The sequence below is a fragment of the Heteronotia binoei genome, chromosome 2 (assembly GCF_032191835.1).
Source record: "Heteronotia binoei isolate CCM8104 ecotype False Entrance Well chromosome 2, APGP_CSIRO_Hbin_v1, whole genome shotgun sequence".
Lineage (NCBI taxonomy): Eukaryota > Metazoa > Chordata > Lepidosauria > Squamata > Gekkonidae > Heteronotia > Heteronotia binoei.
In genome coordinates, this window is record NC_083224.1 from 110,466,682 (window position 1) to 110,486,211 (window position 19,530).

Genomic DNA, 19,530 nt, shown 5'->3' on the forward strand with positions numbered 1-19,530 from the left:
ATAAAAGACTTATTGAGCACAGTGTCTCATGGGAAAATATTCACAAAATTGGATCTAAGGGATGCATACTTTAGAGCCCGCATCAAGGAAGGGGATGAGTGGAAAACGGCCTTCAACTCTCCAATGGGACAATTTGAGTACCTAGTCATGCCGTTTGGCTTACAAGGAGCCCCAGGAGTTTTCATGAACTTCATAAATGAGGTACTTCGAAAGTACCTGTACCAGGGGGTGGTGGTCTACCTTCGTGACATCATAATATACTCAAAGGACCTACCCTCGCATGTAAAATTAGTGTGGGAAGTCCTGAAAACTCTGTATGAACACAAACTATTCGCCAAGCTATCCAAGTGTAAGTTCCACAAAACGGAACTGAACTACCTGGGTTACAGAGTGTCGGGGAAGGGATTAGCGATGGACCCAGCCAAAATACAAGCAGTACTGGATTGGGAGCCCCCCAAAATGCGCAATTATAATCCTTCCTCAGGTTCGCAAATTTTTATCCAAGTTTTATTCAGGGGTTCTCCCACATTATGCTACTGCTCACAGACCTCCTAAAAACGAAAGGGAAGGGGCCGGAAGCGAAGCGACCCAGAGTGAAGCTAATATAGACAAGCAGATGCCGGGGGGCTTTCGATAAATTGAAAAGACTGTTTACCAGTGAACCCATACTAATTCACCTTAATGAATTAAAGCCTTTTGTGGTCCAATGTGATGCAAGCGATGTAACTGTGGGGGAAATATTAATGCAACCAGATGAGGAAGGAAATTTATGACCATGCGCCTATATTTCTAAAAAGTTCTCCCCGGAACAGCACAATTGGTCAGTGTGGGACAAAGAGGCTTTCGCAGTCAAATTCACTCTAGAGACTTGGTGGTCCTGGTTAGAGGGGGCCCAAGTTCCTTTTGAAATTTGAACCAACCATAAAAATTTAGAAGCACTAATGGGATGCAGAAAACTGACGGAAAAACAGATCCGCTGGGCGGGATTTTTTGCTAAGTTTGATTTCAAGCTAAACCACATCTGGGCTCCCGGAACTTCCTGGCCGACGCTCTCTCCCACTACCACAGCACAACAGTCAGAAAGAAGAGATCTCACCCTCCCATTTGGGGGGGAGCAGTAACTACCCACTCCCAAAAACTTTGGCAATCAGCGGAGGAGCTGTGAAGGGGGGGAGACTCAAACCTGAGGCAGAGAAAGAGGGAGACGCCAAGCCAGAAGGAGTAAAGTGAGGGGAAGAGGGGTTCTGGTATAAAAATAATAAACTTTATGTACTGGAAAGTCTCCAGAAAGAGGTGCTGCAGCATTGCCATGACAACAAGACAGCCGGGCACTTCGGCTATGTAAAAATGTTTCATCTGGTGAATAGACAATTTTGGAGGCTGTTTATGAAAAGGGACATTTCTGAATATGTAGCTTCATGCCCAATTTGCATTATGGCCAAACGAGGGGGGGGAGCCCCCCAGACTCTTACAACCACTAGAAACAGCAACCTGACCCTGGTCGGTGGTGTCATTGGACTTTATCATGATTATCCCCTCCCAAGGGAAAACAATAATACTGGTGGTGGTAGACACCTTCTCTTAACAAGCACACTTCATCCCTTGCTCCAAGATACCCACCACCAAGAAATTAGTGCATTTATTTTTCCAACACATAGTGAAACTTCATTCATTGATTAGTGACAGAGGTGTACAATTCATTGCCAACTTCTGGTGGGAGTTTTGCAAAATAACCCATATAGAGCAAGGACTTAGCTCCGCATACCACCCACAGATGGACGGGCAGACGGGACATACAAACGCGGTGCTAGAACAATATTTGCAATGTTTTGTGAACCACCAACAATCAAATTAGGCTGAACTGCTCCTGTTCACAGAGTATAGATACAATAATAGTGTGCACAGCTCCATGGAAACGACCCTGTTTTTAGAAGTTAAAGGGTACGAGGGAAAGTCATTCCCATTACTTCTGGGAGGGACAGCGCCTGAAACCCCTCCTCATTCAAACAATGGTGGGCTAAACTGGGGCGAGCTTTATCCAGCATACAGGAAAACCTGGAAGCCGCCAAGGAGTCATACAAAAAACATTATGACAAGCACCATTCTCCAACTTGAGACTTTAAAGTGGGCAACACTGTATTCTTATCTAGAAAGAACTTACTACTACCACAACTATCTAAGAAATTGGCGTACAAATATTTGGGACCTTTTAGTATAAAACGGATTATAAATAAAGTGGCTGTAGAACTGGATTTACCCAAGATGTTTAATAAAAATTAACTCTATTTTTCATTCCAGTTTCCTCTGGAAAGACCCTGGTGCAATGCGCTTGCACCCTCGACCCCCAGCGCCGGACCCGATCCTGGTTGGGAACCAGAATCATCACAAAGTGGGGAAAAGTTTAGATGCTAGAATAAAAAGAGGGGCTTTACATTACTTAATCAGATGGAAACATTTCCCCCCTTCACATGACGAGTGGGTGGTGGAAATGGATGTAAAAGCTCCATTGCTGGTCAAGCAGTTTTACAAACAATATCCACACAAACCCCGGGGGCCGGCCTGAGGGGGGGCAGTATGTCAAGCCCTGTTGCTATACCCACATTCATCTACTGGCTGACAACTCAAGGCCCTAGCCACTCTCCATTATTTACAACCTAGAGGGCATGCAGGCATCACCATCTGGCCACAGGATGTTTAGGATACTGAGAGGGTTTGTTGTGTCTCAAAGAATGTGAGAGCATACTCCCCAATTCACAAGCTTGTTTATCTCTTCACAGTATAGTGAGAGAATGTTTTTGTAGTAGAAAGATAGTTTGTTGCCTTAACCTCTGAACCTAGGATTTAAATGAAGCATCTTTAGTAACATTTTATGATACCCTATATAGTAAACATGTAACCTTTTGTACTTCAGTATTTCCACTAACCCTGTTAGTGGAGCACCTTTGAATTCCTAAATAAACAAGTTCATTCATTTATTTGAATTAAACAAAGAACTTTATTATTGGGAATCTTGGGGCTTGACATGTACAAGGCCTTTTCTCAAAGACTAGCCCTTAACTGGGCTGGTCTGTCAGAGCAGACTTTAGGGGTAAACTGGGGACAAAATTTACAATTGCTTGTATTGTGCACCTTGCCCTGGCATTGCACACACAATGAATGTTCATCAGATTTGGTCATTTTTGTTCCACATTGGAAACATTTTTTTAAACAGTGCCTCCTGTGACATTATGAAAAGCAGGGCTGACTAGGCCACAGGGGGGAAAAAAAACTTTAAAAAGAAGCAGAAATTGCTGGAAACTGGTCCTCACACAGCAACAGGGAAGAATTGAGGAAAGAGGGTGCACCCCCCATTTGGAATATATGACCGCAAATGCTTTCCCACTCAAAGGGTCTCCCCTTGAAGTTCTAGAATGTAAAAGAAAATTTGGAAAAATCCTCCAGTGGCCAGCTTTGCACCGTCACAGTCCCAAGGTATGTAGACATCTCAATGAACAACAGTTACAGGTAAGTGCAACACTGTTTTCCCTTTGACTGATATTGATGTGCACCATGTTTCTGTTTGTAGGGATTGGAGTTTTTGAGGGTGTGAAACTGCAGATTGCAATATTATACTTTAACATCAAAAACATTAAAGCGCACACACAGCTGTGCAATCTTTATGACTGGAAATGCTTTCATGGCTGTTATGACTCAACTGTGCTCCAAGAATAGATTTTTTTCTGACATAACACCTCTAAAGAACAATATATTGGTATAGTATTTAGAACAATATATAGTGCTTACAATGTAATGCACTGAAAACTGAAATCTATTTCCCTACATAACACTGCACCCCACCCCAACAAAAGAAAAAAAATGCTGTTTGTTACTTTCATGCTTGAGAGGAGATGAATGGAGGGTCGCAGTGGAGTTTCAGTTAACTTCCCACAATTAGAAAGGATTATCTTACACGTTTATCTCCTGTTTTGACATATTTATTGCTTCATTGTTGTTCTTCCTTAATTAAATCCATACAATTGTTGACCCTATATACTTTTAACCTGTTATTCCTGTTTTGTCTCCGCATATCTTAAAATATCTTTATCATATGCTAATTTGCTGTTCAGTCTCTGTCTATACGTTTGAACCTTTTTCTTCCATTTCATTATATCTGAAGAAGTGCATGTGCACATGAAAGCTCATATCTTGAATAAAACTTTGTTGGTCTTAAAGGTGCCACTGGAACTCTAACTTTGATCAACAGCGATTTAGTCCAGTTAGAGTCATTGCCTAATGTGTTTCATGCTTCTCAAAATAAGAAGAGGTCTTATATACAGAGCCCAAGAATACGGGGTGTAGAATGGATACACTTTAGTACAGCTGGAGGTGACAGGGGGCCTAGTGGGGCTGCAGCCCCATTATTATGATATGGTCTGTTTCCATTAAGTCATTTGTAATTTCAGATATAAAACCAGAAATGTTTCCTTCATTATTCATGAGACTATATGAGATGAGAGGGACTAGGGGAAGGGGATGGTATGTTATAAGCTTGTAATGTCCCAGATAAATGATGCTTGGAACCTCTTTACATAGGTAAGGAATTCTGTTGGTAACAAGTTATAGTCAAACAAACTAACTCATCTATGACAAGTGGGATTTTTTTTTATTCTAATTGATATAGACAAGTCTCATATATCTTAGGTGCTAAAAAGTAGGTGTGGGGAAGTTCAGTCTTGGGGGTCTCACTTGGTCGACAAAAAGGCTTATAAATATTTTAAATGAAAAATTGAAACAAATTGCCATCTGATTTGTTAGAAGCAAGGAAATAAAAAAAAAAATCATTGTCAAATTAAGAAAATGTTGGAAAGAAGTTGCCTTGCATCATACAGGGCCTTTCTTTATAATACAAAGCATGTAACATAATGAATTATGATCTCTGAAATAAGGGAAGACAAAGTATAGATGCCTTTGATCAGAACTATGACTGGTATATTGCTTTTTTAAAAAAAGGGTATTAAATTTTCATATGACCACAGGGTTGCCAGGTCTCCAGGTATGGTGGGAGACCTCTTGTGACACCCCACTGTTATTGCTACTGCTCCTTTGAACACTGAATTTTTTTTTTTAAAGATCATGGGTATCAATCAGGACATGACATCAGTTCATCTCTCAAAATTATCATGTCTAAGCCCCATTTCAGTGGAGGTATTGCATGTGGTTTCAGCCCATAAGAATTTTGGTGAATGTTATATTGTGGTTGATACCTTTAAGAAAAAACTATCCAACACACAGCTGCATGGAGTTACCTAGAACAGGTTTCTTTAAGTAGAGTGCCAGATCTTAAACCAGTTTTCTTCAGTAAAAATCCTATCACAGTCTCTGCTCCAAGAGTTTTGATACAACAGGAGTTAGGTTGTAATTTTGTGTCTCAGCACTTTATAGACTTGTGGTTAACCCTTGAAGGAGTGAGTAGGTCTGTCTAGTAAGAGTTCAAATTCAGTTTGTGGAGAAGGAAGTATTGTAGGAAGATGAAGTTGTGTAATCATATGATGAAGTTGGAGACAGAAGAACCAAAGAAGTTCCACCTGCAGTTTATGTTCAAGCAGGACTGGATCTACATGTTTTTTGAGGGGGGGGGCAAAATTAAAAAATGATGCCCCCTTTTGGGCCATTCTATCTTATGGTCCCATAGAATACAATGGACTTCATACCCAGTTTGGCACACACACCCTTTGTCGACGCCTGGGGCAAGCACCCCCCTCCGCTCCCACCCTAGATCCAGCCCTGTGTTCAAGTAGTTGTTCGGCAAGAATGTCAGATTTTGAACAAATATCTGTGTCATATAATGTTAGCAGCTTTCCATTTGAAGTAGGGTATCGGATTTGAAGAAACGGGAAACCACTGTTGATGTAAGAATGTGGAGTTTCTGGAAATTTCAGGTAACATTTGAGAGAGTCCCAAGTTCTGAGAATGGCAGACATAATCAGATTCTAGAATAATAACTGAGTTGAGAAGAAGGAATGATCCAAAAGATATCTTGGAGTGACATAGGATGAGCTAGATGTACCACTTGATTCCAGTCTGCATAATCTTCATTTCTTAAGAGTTTTACTGCTGTGGAGAGAGTTGCTGTTTTTGTCATGGGTACTGGGGACCCTGCAGAAGAAGCTGAGCCTGCAGAAGAAACTGTGCCCCTGCCACCTGCACCAGTGCCCCTGCCTCCTGCTGGAGAAGATCCAAGCCCCCCTGCCTCGCCCTCTCGGGTGGCTCGTGTGCGTGACCGCCTTCGTCAGGACCTCAGGGATCGGAGGAGGGCGGCACGCTCACGAGCAAGACGCTCCCTGAGCCCTGAGTTTTGAAAGGATTCTGGCCCTTCTAGGAGTGAGGATGCTTGAGTCTCAGCAGGATCCTGGCTGCCTCTCTGAGCCAGCAATTAGCCCAAATGGGCAACAGACAGCAGAGGGCTATATAGCTGTGGGCTTTGGGAGGAGGCTTTGTGGAAGCAACTAGTCACTTACCTGACGTTCTAGCATCCACTTTGGCTTTTGACTTTGGCTTCTGGACCCCCTGACTTTGGCTTCTGAACCTCTGACCTACGATACCTGGACTGTGATTTGGTTTTGGCGCCTTGGACCCTCTTTGCTCACCGGCTACAGACCTTGGACTGCCCCTGGACTTTGCCTGACCCGGCCCCAGCCGGGTGTTGTGTCCTGATGGTTGTGTCAAGTGTTGTGTCCTGATGGTTCATACCTCCTTGAGAGTAATGCATATGTGGACTCATAAATCCAAATCACAGACTTTTTGTTGCTGAAGAAATTGTTGAAGATGGTTTGCCATTTCAACAATAACATTTTAGGAACTATGATTGGCAGAGTCAATCATAGTTCCTAAAATGACCTATGAACTATAGAAGCTTCGAGAAAGCCAAGGTCTTGATGAGATGCTAGTGATCAAATCAATTGAGGGATAGTTTGCTCCATTTTGCAAAATCTGATTTAATATCTTGGATTTTTGTTAAATAATTAACTTTTAAAATATCTTTGATGGTAGATGAAAGAGTGATACCCAAGTATGGAAGAGAAGTGTTGGACCAATAAAAAGTAAAGCTTTGTTTGAGAGTAGACACCGTAGCAAAGGATAAAGAGGCAATACTGAATACTTAGATTGGTTTGACTCATAGGCCTGAGACAGAGCTAAATTTCTGGAGTACCTCTTGTAAGGCCCAAAGGGATAATGTGGGTTGCATAATATACATCAGCATATTGTCAGCAAACATGCTTAGTTTAAATGTCTGATTATGTATTTGAACTCCTTTGATAGAATCACTGTGGTGTATTTCTGCAGCTAGTGGTTCCAGAGCCAAAGTGAATAAAATGAGTGACAGCAGGCAGCCCTGCCAAGTTACACATTGCAGAAAGAATGAGATAGACATTGTTCCATTTATTTGAACTCAAGTCAAGAGATTAGTGTAGATCATATCCACCATTCTAATAAAATTGTCCTCAAAGTTCATGTGACATAGCAGCTGTTGTAGACAGGTTGTTTCCAAGGTATCAAATGCCTTTTCAATGTCTCTGGACAAGATTTAGAGTAGGCGGAGATGATGCTGATCACTTTAAAAATATTGTTTGTCAAGTCATGTCCTGGCATAAAACCTGCCTGATTGTGGTGTATGTAATCAGCGATAAATAGACAGATGTCTGATCATGAGAGAGGTAAAGATTTTGTAATCCTGATTCAGGAGTGAGATTGATCTATAAGAGTTTTAGTATCACAATAATTGCAGCCTCTGTCCAGGAAGATGGCATTTCCCCAGAATTTAGGATTTCATTGCAGGTATCTGCTAATGATAAAATTAATAAGGAAGCAATTTTTGTTAAATTCTGGTGGCTATCCATCTAGACCAGACTTTTTTTTCAATGATTTTATAGTCCAGAGAAATTCTGAGGTTAAATTTTCCTATTCAGAAATTCATGATGGACGTCTGAGAGCATTTTGATGTGAATTGAAGATGTGAGGAAATCCTCTATCTTAGGGCAGGATTCTTGGATGTGTATAAAGTGCATAGAAGTCATCAAATATATTAGCTATATCTTGAGACTTGATGTGGACTTTGTTATTGCTGTCCTTGAGAGATGTAACCATCCTGGTTGAGCATTTATACTTAACCCTATATGAAAGATATCTTAGAGACTTCGGAGAATTGCTCCAAATTTTTTGTTTCAGAAAAAGATTTTTCTGTATTTGTGTGCATTCTGTTGTTTCCAAAAGTTTGCAATGACGTAGTAGCTGATGATAACTCTTCTTGATTCCCATGTTTTATGAAGTGATTATAGATGTTTTGTCTTATCTGTGAGTTTCTTTATGACAGCTTGCTTCTGTTTCTTCATTTTTATTTTTATTTTATTTTATTTATATCCCGCCCTACCCCACCAAAGCGGGCTCAGGGCGGCTTACAATACAGAGATTCTAACAATAGAATTCAAATTTTAAATATAATAGCAATTTACATAATTAAGACATTAAAAACATTTAAAAAATCAGTACATCAGTCCAACAATGTGCAATCTATACACTTCCTTCAGTATTTTGGTAGTTTGGTGGTTTGGTGCTGGTCAGTTATAGGCCAACCGGAAGAGGACTGTCTTACAGGCCCTGCGGAATTGTCCAATATCCCACAGGGCCCTGACCTCTTCCGGTAACTGGTTCCACCAGCAAGGGGCTGTTATTGAGAAGGCCCTGTCCCTGGTTGACTTCAACTGGGCCTCCTTTGGCCCGGGGATTACGAGCAGATTTTGGGAGCCAGATCGCAGTACTCTCTGGGGAACATATGGGAAGAGACGGTCCTTAAGGTAGGCAGGTCCTAGACCATATAGGGCGAGAAAACATGGAGATCAGATGTCCTCTTAGGACCACTTTAAGGGTATCCCAATGAATGGTCAAATCTGTGTCATCTCTCTTATTTTCTAATAAATATCAATTCATAATGGTTTCTAATTCTGATGTGCAAATTGCCGAGTAGAGAAGGGATTTGTTAAGAGTCCAAGAGGAAGATCAAGGAGCATTATGGTCTAACGATAAGACAGTAGACACCCAAGCATGATCAGACCAAATGATGCTTCTGATATCAGAATTTACAATATTGTTAGCCAAAGTATGTGAAATCAAAATAAATTGTGGTGTAAACCAAATGTCATGTATTGGTGAATAATAGGTGTAGTTTTTCTCACCCAGATGCATCTGATGCCAAACATCTAGAAGATTAAAGGTGTCTAGGACTGAAGCTAATTTTGTGTGCTGAGTTGGACATAAGTCCCTGGAACAATCAAGAGCATTATTGACAACATAGTTCCAAGTCTCCGCCTATTAAAATCTCACCTTCATGGAAAGTTTACAGTAGAGAAAAGGTTTCCTCTACTGTAGAAAGGTGATCTGATTTTAATTAGCAGCATAAATAGATGCTAGACTAAATATTTGATCTTCTAAGAGGAGTTTTACAAATAAAGAGTTTTACAAATGAAAATCTGCCATGTGGTCGGACTTCGTTTCTTTGTGTTAGAATTGTACATTTTTGGATAGCAAGATTGAAAGTCCACAAGCCTTGAAAGAACCTTTAGCATGATATTGTTGTTGGATCCAATAGGCTTTCAGAGGAGGCAGTAATGTCGAATGAATATGAGTTCCCTGCAGAAATATGATATCTGAATGTAATTTGGATAAATTTGTCAGAATCCTTTTTCTTTTGATAGGGTTGTTGACCCCATGAACATTAAGAAATATTACATTCATGCCATGAGGGTGGGTTGGTACATGAATTCAGATGAGATTATAAGGGGGTAGAAAATGCATCTCCAACAGAGTAGAAAGAGGGGTAATGAGAGAATGTGAGTGTTGAAACAAATAATGATAATAATAATAGTAACAACAACTTTGCAGTATATATGTGTAGCAGAAAGTAACCAGCAGGAAATATCAAAAAGGGTAATTTATGAGAAGGAGGATGGCAAGAATGATCAAAAAAAGGAAAACTAATAAGGAAAAGTAAAAAGGAAAAGGGATGAACAAAAGTTATATAAATATTTAGAGAGAGGTAGAGACGAGAGAAGAAGGAGGAGGGGGAAAAAAGGAGGGACCCAGTCAGAGGATTTACTTGGGAGGGTGACCAGTTTAAATTTCTCCCCAGTCACCTTCCCTCAGTCCCTCAGTACACACTCAGAAATTCTGTCAGAACTCTTAATAATTGGCACCAGACGGTTTTAAAGTCAAAAACCACAAAATATTTATTAGGTAACAAAAGGCAAGGGAGAGGGATGAAATAATATTGATTATAACTGTTCAATATTCAAAAAGTAAATCAGTTGGCAGCTGGTTGGCAGAATAATTCAATTACAGAGAGTAGAGATTTTTCAGGCTGAGGTAAAAATATAACAAGACTTTGGCAGAATAGCTTTAAAATAAACAATAAACCAGGCAGGTTTCAGAGTTCCACTAGACTCTACTTCACACAGGCTGTCCGTGCCTTCTTGGCACTCAGAATGCTGTTTCTTCAGATGTTTTACCCTAACTTTGGCAGTGCCAAATCATAAACATAACAAACTTCAATCACTCTTCCACACACACATAGAGAACTCCTGACTGGTGTCAGTATTCTCCCTCACAGACCCTTTCACACTAGCTATCTTCCAGGACTCGCACCCCTCTATACCGATGCGTCTCAGCCCCACAGCTAGTTCTCTGGTCTGAGTCTTGGGCAACCCTGCTGACCACCAGACTCCAGTTCTCCCCTCAGTGTGTATCTGTGTGATCTTGTTTATACTTGGAGATTGCCTGATGCTCTGGCAAAATCTCCCTCAGAGAGTTTCAAACCGCTTGCAAACTCCCTCTTTCAGACAGAGTCCACTCAGCTTTATCTCCCACTCTGGCCGCTCTCAGCCCCTCATCCAGTTGTTTTTACAACTGCCCGGCCTAAGCCCACTGTCTTCACTTCAGACTGGTGTACTGAAGACTTCTCTCGAAGACTCCTGGCTCAGACTAATATCCTGAGGTGATTTTCTGCTGAGCAAACCTCAAAAGGATACTTTTCGATTGCTCGGGCAACATTCCAGCCAATCACTGCAAGCCTGTTTCTCAGCTACTCAGGCTAAGTGCCTGAGTCCATCACAGAAACTTTTAGGCTTGGGATGTGCAAGATGGAAATTATCTGTAGTTTAGAATTAATCTGTAAGATATCTGAGACGTTAATTCAGCAAGAGTTACGGAAGTAAACAATGAGAAACAATGTAATATAATTAGGATGTAATCAATGGCAGGGAAGTACTTGAAATATGATTAATGAATTGCAAAATATACACAGACACTATTTAGAACTCTATTATAAATGTGGATAAGGTAAGATATAGTCATTAATGAATTATATAATTACTTAATGAGAATTAATTGAAGATCTACAAACAGAGCATTTAAAAAATAATAATTCTGAATTGGTATCAAAATCTTAATCCATATTTCTTGTGTCAGTTCTTCCTCCTCCCTTTTCCTAATAGTAGAAATACCAACACTGCAAATTTCTTAAACAGTAGTAATAAAAGAGTTTCACTATATCAGCAAAAGTGAAACAATATAATGCAATGAGTAGAAAGTTATGATTATCTATGTATGATATATTTCAGAAGGATATCTAAGGTTATACTGAAGTTCATTTGAAGGATTTTAATTGTTGAAGTATGTGATTTGTTATACTAAAGAATTGTAATGATCACCTAGAGTGGACTAGAGGAAATAGGAAAAGTACTGTAAACAGGAAAAGTCCTGTAATGTAAAAGGTGGAAAATAGGAGCAACAAGACAAACATCTCCCCCCCCCTCCCATAACTCCATAGATATAACTGGAACTATTCTATTAAAATCCATCTAAACAGCACATTGATGTATAGGCAACAAAAGGTGGTGGGGAACATTATAGAAAGCCAGAGATACGTGTTAAAGGCATCTAAGAGGCAAGTGGGATCAGAGTCCTCCATCACTATTGGAGAGGGTGACTGGTGTCGCTCCCTTGCTTGCAAAGACTTAGCAAAGTCCAGCAGGGTCTGGGCATGCAGAGCTTGGAGCAGTGATTTTCCAGAATCCAAATTAGCCACAGTATATGTTCTCTCATGATGTTGTACATAGATCTTCACAAGGTCTTTCCAATTATAGGCAATATTGGCTTCCACAACTCTTCTATGATGGGTTTTAATTCTCATCACTTAGCCAAGGCATCAAGTGGGAGATCCAGGAATACTGGGATGCCCGATCCTTTAAAGGATAGGGAGCCCTGCTTTCTTGCTGCTTTTCCTACAGCATCATGATGGAATCAGGGATTGCTGCTATTATGTTTTCTGGCCCCCTGCATCTCAGATTGTTAGACTGACCCAGTCTATATGCATTAGTTATGAATGGGGCTCTCTCCGTATCAAGATGCAGTTTTTTTATTAAGCCACCACATTAAAAAGTGACAAGATCAGTGACTGGGACCACAGACTCAAACCCCCCAAACCTCAGGTTTAAATGTCAAAGAGAGGCTTCTAAAATTAAAACACGAGATTTAAGTCAGCCATTTTCTAATGACAGATCACAGTAGCCATTTTGCAGCACTGCACCCATATCATATGCAGAATTGGCTTTTTGTTCGACTTTATCAAGTGAAATCTTAAAATCAGCAAACTGGTCCAGAAACTCCATTTTAGCAGGATTCAGTCTCAGCCAGCTGTGCTTCAACCAAGTTGACTGTTCTATGTAGATGTTTATATCAATTGTGTGTATGTACTATTTATGTAATACATTAAAATTCCTCAAGATATGTTAGTGATGAACTGAAGACCTACTGTATGCCTGGTATGCACAGATTGCTTTGGGAATGAAGAAAATCAACACACAGTCCTAATGATTCAGTCATTTTGGCCGAAGAAAACTTGAAAAAATATTAATTGTCCATGACATCTTTCAACCTTCCCAAAATATAGCCACTCTTACTGCATTTGTTGCAATACAGGTGTGGCTTGAACCTAAAAAATGGGTAGAACTTCACTGCTGTGATAGTAAATGCACCTTAGCCAGAAACAAGGAAATTTGCCAAAAAGTTGCATGTGGCACAAGGGGTACACGCACAACGCATGAAAGTGGATATTTTTAACACACTGCTGTTTTAAGAATGTTGTCCAGTGTCAATATGAATATATGAATGTTGAATTTAAATTTTCCTGAGACTAAATCTAAATAAACACAAGATCTAAACCCTAAGTTCCTAGTCTCATGTCTTTTGTTTTGGATCCAAAGTACCCTTAGTAGAACTCTGCTAATGGAACTTTCCCAACACCACCCCCCCCCCCTTCTACTGCAGCTGGCAGATCTCCTTGAAATACTGCTTTGGAATGGGGACAAAGTGAGAGCCCTGTCATAGGTAGGGAAAATGAGGGGCATAATGATAGGCCACACTCTTCTGGTGGTGGGAAGTACCTTATGCCAAAGTTAAAGTTTGGATCCAACCCCAAGAATATAAAGGGGGTATATTTCTTTTTTGAAAATGTTTTATATTTGTAGTTGTTTATGCATGTCACTTTCAATCTCCTGCGAACACAGAAAGATTGCCAGAAGCTGTACTGCAAAAGATCTAAAAATGCAAATATTTGGTTGGTCCAAATATCCAGTCTATTTTATTTATATGAAATGACAGTGAAATGCTTAAGCTAGTGCTTAAACAACAGGAGGACTTTTTGAATGAATTTTGTCTATAATACATCCAATAAAGTATTTTGTCTTAATATTAAAAGTTTCTAACTTGGTCTCCATTTGCACAAATGATATTTTGTAAACTGTTAAGACTTTTTAAAAATATGTCAACTCCTCTGTCTTGGCAAGTAAGAAGTCCATCAATTAGCCAAACCCTGCAAGCTTAATTTGCCAACTCTCACATTGAGATTTTATGTCTGTTTAACTAATCCATGAAGAACTCCTGGAGACAAAATTAAATGGTCTTTGTGGAGAGCAGGCTAAAACAGATCCATGCCAACTTTCCAGCAAAGTTGGCATTACTGTTTATCCTCTTCTTTGTAATTAAGCCAAAAAACTGGGCATGACGAAGTATCACAAAACTAATTTCCCATCAAAAATAGAAATAACAGTAAATCGTAAATTCCATACACTGCCTAATCTATTTCAGTAATGAAATTAAATTGGCAAAGCAAACTTACTTGTTTTCCTTTTCTTCCTTCCTCCTCTAAAAATCCTTTTAATTTTAGGAGCAGGTTCCAGTTCCAGTTTACCATCCAACTCCTAGCCAGACCCGCCTAGCAACACAGCTTACAGAAGAGGAACAAATTAGGATAGCACAACGGATAGGCCTTATACAACACCTGCCGAAAGGAGTCTATGATCCTGGTAGAGATGGCTCTGAGAAAAAGATCAGAGAGTAAGTTGCAAAAATGCCACTTTAATGCCTAGAATTTTTAAAAACTTGTATTTATCCCATCGAGAGGAGAAAGTGAAATAATGAACACATTTTTTCATATTGACGTACCTTTAGCATATTGCCTCGGCTTTGAGCCCCTTTGCAATTTGCTAAACCAAAAACTTTTTTTGAAGTGGGCCTTGTGCATTTCTCAAAAACCTTGTGGACATCTAACTAATTTTTATGTTTTTTACTCTGATTCAGTCCCTCCTTTCCATGTCACTTTTCCTTACCAAGTGGTAGTTCACACCTTGTAATCTACTTCAGACTCCTTGAAAAAGAACCTGCCCTTTTCCTTCATGTGACCAAAACCTTCTTGCCTTCCTTTGCTTGACATTGGCCTCTGTCCTGCAACTCTGTTAAGCAAACTTTGAAGGCTTCCAGCAGAAGAGCCACTGAAGGTGAACAAAGATTTCTTTAGCTAGAGCAAGGCTTTAATCTTTGCTTAGTAGGATACAGGCCACTGTAACTGTAATCTGCGTCCTAGAGCTTGGATGTTATTTTTTAATGACTGGACAGTGGTTCTCCCAAGCTGACACATTCCCCTGGATCAGATGGCAGCTGCTGGGAACTAATTTCCAAAGTACCACTGAAGCCTAATTCAGATCAGGACTGCCACACAGGAGGGAGAAGGGGTTTGAGCCTTCCTTTAGTACTGTTTTCCTGATCTGAAATGCCATTAAGTGCACAGATCTTGGAAATGGCTAATGTACAACAATCTTTTATCAAGCAAGAGGACTGCAAGCTTTAGGACAGGAACAAGGGGGCACTCAACTGCATATTCACAGAAAGTATTCCTCCCCAGTAGCTCAATAGGAAAACAGGAGGCAAGGGTTTGAATCTGATCAAGAAGGGTGCTGGCAGGAGTGCAAAGCTCAGCTTTTGACCAGCAACAATAATAAAACCATACAAAGCCTAAGCCATTCAGAGAGAGGGTTAGGATTGCAATGTAAACATTTTTCATTTTAGATTAATTTTTGTTATAGTCCATACAGCCTATTTCATTTCTGTTATGGTCCATACATTTAAGTAAAATGTTTTTCAGGTGCAGTCCACAACAATTTCATATTCCTATAATAGGTGGCACCCTAGGCAACCTTATACCTCTCCTGCTCCCACATGCCAGCCATGACTGGTGCCACTGTTCTTCCATTCTTTACCTGTTATTCTTTACAAAATAAAAGTATGTAGAATATGCTATTGCACTGTTTTGTAGACATAATCTGAATAAAGGAAAAAAATTTGAGTTGTAGGATTAAAGCATTGAAATAATTCTGAAGTTTCCTCCATGTAGGAAAAAGGAATTAAAGTAATTGTGGTTTCTTCAGTTTTCTAAATGCTCAGCATTTCTAAAGAACCTAATTGCCCCCATGTGGACTATAACTGCTGTCAGCCCTGGAAAGGCTTTAAAATAGAGAGAGGAAAGGAAACTGGAGTAAAAACATAATTGGAAAAGAATTGCTAGACTGCTTTCATTACTGGGTAGATAATATTTTGGGGTGTATTACATGTAACAGAACACACCTCTCCAAGCCATTCCTGAAGAAGTTCTGCTATTACCTGCTGACCTAGAACAGCACATCTATAGGAAAGGCTATGTCACAAGGGAGGTAATGAATGTAGTAGATGTTTTCAGAAAGACCTCCTTTTTGCTACTGATAAAAATTATGCGGCAGTAAGTCACTTCCTCCACAAGCTTCCTTCACACCTGTATAGCACTGTCCTGCTTATAACTAATTGGATATAATAATTTCCATTGCATCACCTTCAGGCAAATGCATCAACAAGTAAGAGAGGCCAAAAGTATGGTGTTTAAAAATGGAATTTGGTCAAGTTCATGAAAATAACACATCAAAATCTGTCTTGGGATATTGGTATGTGATAGTATAAGCTGCTTTCTAGAGCCGTATGAAAAAATGTGCTACATTCGTAGTTGTTAGCCAGAAGGCATGTTTCTAGTTTTTGGATGAGATTTACAAAGTCAGAAGTGGGAAGTTGACTTTTAAAAATGTTCAGACATGGAATTATGTTATTTGATGAATACCCTGTTTTCCTACAGAGCTCAAAGCAGCTTACAGCATTACAGCTGACAATATAAAATATTTTTCAAAAAGAGGTGGAACTGCAAAAACCAACATGATAATCAATAAAAAGTTCAAATATTAAAATCAAGGAATGTTCAAGACAAGTGACAGCAAATGGCAGTCTCCAGCTTAACACAGAATTAGGCAGCTCTGGCATAGCCTTGACTGTCATTGATAAATTATTGTGCAGACTGTATTAATAAGTTATAATCATGTGATATATTTGCATTCTAGTCTCCATGAAAAGATTTTAGATCAGTCTGAAAATTTTATAATTACAATTTTGCCAAGCAACATAGTATAAACACAATTGAGTTCAGCAACTAGCAGATCTGTCCTTTCAAGTCATTCTATATAAAATTGTAACTCAATTCAATTTCTCTCTTCTTTCCCCTTTCCAGATGTGTGATCTGTATGATGGACTTTGTTTATGGTGACCCCATCAGATTCCTGCCATGCATGCATATTTACCACCTGGACTGTATAGATGACTGGCTGATGAGATCTTTCACATGCCCTTCCTGCATGGAGCCAGTGGATGCAGCACTGTTGTCATCCTATGAGACTAACTGAGCCAGCATCTCTACTCTGATCTTTCAAGAAAACCATCTATTTTAATGGGTTTGATCCTTTGTCATTCTACCCAAAGAACCAGGGATTAGGAAACAAGATCATGCACAATAAAAAAGCTCAATTCCTAACACTTTAAAGGAAAGCTGCAGGTATTGAAAGGGGAAGGGGAGAAAACAAGTTTTAGAAAATACTGAAAAAGTAGGGAGTTATTTTTATGTAAAGTCTTAAGTCAATGCTTAAAATAGTTGTTTCTTAAGAAAGGCTTGTTAGCAAACCCATCCACAGGAACTGTGTGAAGAGTAACAGCAGAAGGTAAAAGATTCAGTTGTATGAGCTCATTCCTCTAAGAAATTCTCCTGCTCAGGCGCCACTGAAAGGAATGACAAGAACACTGGTGTGAATGAGAAAGAGAGCATGTGTATGAGCACATGTGACAGAGAGACCAGTTCTGTGAGAGATAAAGGGAGGCAAGGATATTCCTCCATCGAAATGAAAGAACAATTTTTTGTTCATATTGCTTCACAAGTTCCTGGTATTTGGGTCAATACTCTATTTTAAACAAAAGGCTACATTTTATAACATTGGCACAAAAATAGTTTTAAGCTTGTTTGCACAGTTCTTTTTTATCCATTGGAAATTGAATCCATTTTGCCTTAGGTCTTTTTAAAATAGTGTATTCTTATTTTGGGGCTGGCTCTGTGCTTGAAAACCAGTTTATTTATAATATATTATAAAAGTGCTATATTTTGTTTGCAGTTAGGATTATGTGGACTTCAAAAAGATCTCCTAGCTTGTAAACAAATCTGAGATGCACTTTTTTCTATATGTGACATTTTAATGTGAAGATGTTAAAGAAAATCAAACAAACCAGTCTTTACCTTTCTAGTTTTTCTTTCATTGCTTCTTTTCTGACTGCAAAATACAAATAATAATACTGATATTTTGTTTGTCAAGTTAAAATGCAGCATAGCAAAGATGAAGACAAAATCAAGTTTACCACAGTCACCAAAAATCACATCTGTTTCAGCTTCCTTCCTTCAAAAAGGGTTGTTTGGATCATATAAAAAGGATATTGCATCTCTCATTCTTGTAGTGCTTAGGTTCCCAATATTATACTCTTAGTATCTGTATTAAATGTATCTTTTATATTCTGCTGACTGGCATAGCAGTCTACCTGGCAGATATGAAGCAATCTTATCTGTTTTGTGCAAAATTTATATTTGGCCCAGAATCACAGAGATGTGATCAAGTGAGAGATTGACAGTTGGTAACGACTGTTACAGGTATCTACATTTCTTAAGTGAAAAGGTATGTGATTTGTAGAGACCGTCTTCAAACTGTGTGGTATTTTTTAATCCATGTAGCAGGTGGATTTTTTGTTCTCTTAAATATTCTTTAGTGTAACTTTTGTACATTTCATTTAAAGCCAATACGCTGAAAAGTCTTTCCGTTTAGCATGAGATGCCATCCCCAGTTATCAGCAAGAATCAAAGACCATTCTTAATTGTTCAAATACAGGTTGTTGGGGTCATATTCTTAAAGCAAAAGAACTCTATTCAAGACTGTACCTATAAACTATAGAACAATTACTTGTTATAAATAATCCCTATAAGAATAGGTAGTAGAGTGGAAAAAAATCTACATAATGGATTGTTTATTGCCCCTACAGTGGTTTTCAGATGTTTTGATCCAGAATTTCAGTGAACACACAGAGCTCCCATTCATATGTGAGCTTCCCTTTTCATTTTGATGGATAGGGCAGACTGCAGTGCTTAGGGCTGCCCCATAAGTGAAATGAATGGAGAGGTGTTCCATGTGTGCATCAACCCACATACTTGTAAAAGATCACACAATACTGGACAAACTACATACTGCATATGAATTCTGCTAAAGTCACACATCATTGCAGTATAAATGGAGTGCAGATTATAGGAATGCTGCTGATTATAGGAGATATACAATGTCAGGCTAATTTATGTTACTTTTCCAGTTTCTTTTCCCCTGAATTTATCTGTTCTTAATTACAGGAAGTAAATCTGAGAGAATAATATAAAGTTGTGCAATATTTTCAGTAGTCAATCATTGTATTTTTCATATCATTCCATCTGTTGTTTTTCATAAATGTTGGTGTCTATCTTGTCAAGTATTATAGCCAGACTTCTCTTCTTTTACCTTGGATTGTTAAATTGGAAAATGAACATTTTTTTAAAGCACCTTTCACGTTCACTGTTGTTTGTTCTAAGGTTTGCAGAAGAAGGGGGTGGAGGCTGTGATAAACTGACCTGGTAGGTGTTTTGTGCAATTTAAATTAGTAACTTATAACCCTTCTGATTTTATTAAGTTATTTGTTAACTTAATAACAGTCTCCACTAATTTTAGCACTATATATTGTGCTAAAATTAGTGGAGAC

The 19,530-nt window shown here is 39.1% G+C and overlaps 1 protein-coding gene across 2 annotated transcripts in view; it reads left to right on the forward strand.

Annotated features, from left to right (window-relative positions):
- The window catches only part of RNF11 (ring finger protein 11), a 68,511-nt gene extending 49,181 nt beyond the window's left edge, over window positions 1-19,330 (forward strand). For both annotated transcript variants that reach the window (XM_060231806.1, XM_060231805.1), the window contains 2 exons: window positions 14,255-14,424; window positions 16,949-19,330. In XM_060231806.1, the coding sequence (XP_060087789.1) occupies window positions 14,255-14,424; window positions 16,949-17,120 (342 nt within the window). In that variant the 3' untranslated portion in view covers window positions 17,121-19,330. The remainder of the gene's footprint in view (window positions 1-14,254; window positions 14,425-16,948) is intronic.
- The last annotated feature ends 200 nt before the right edge of the window (window positions 19,331-19,530 follow it).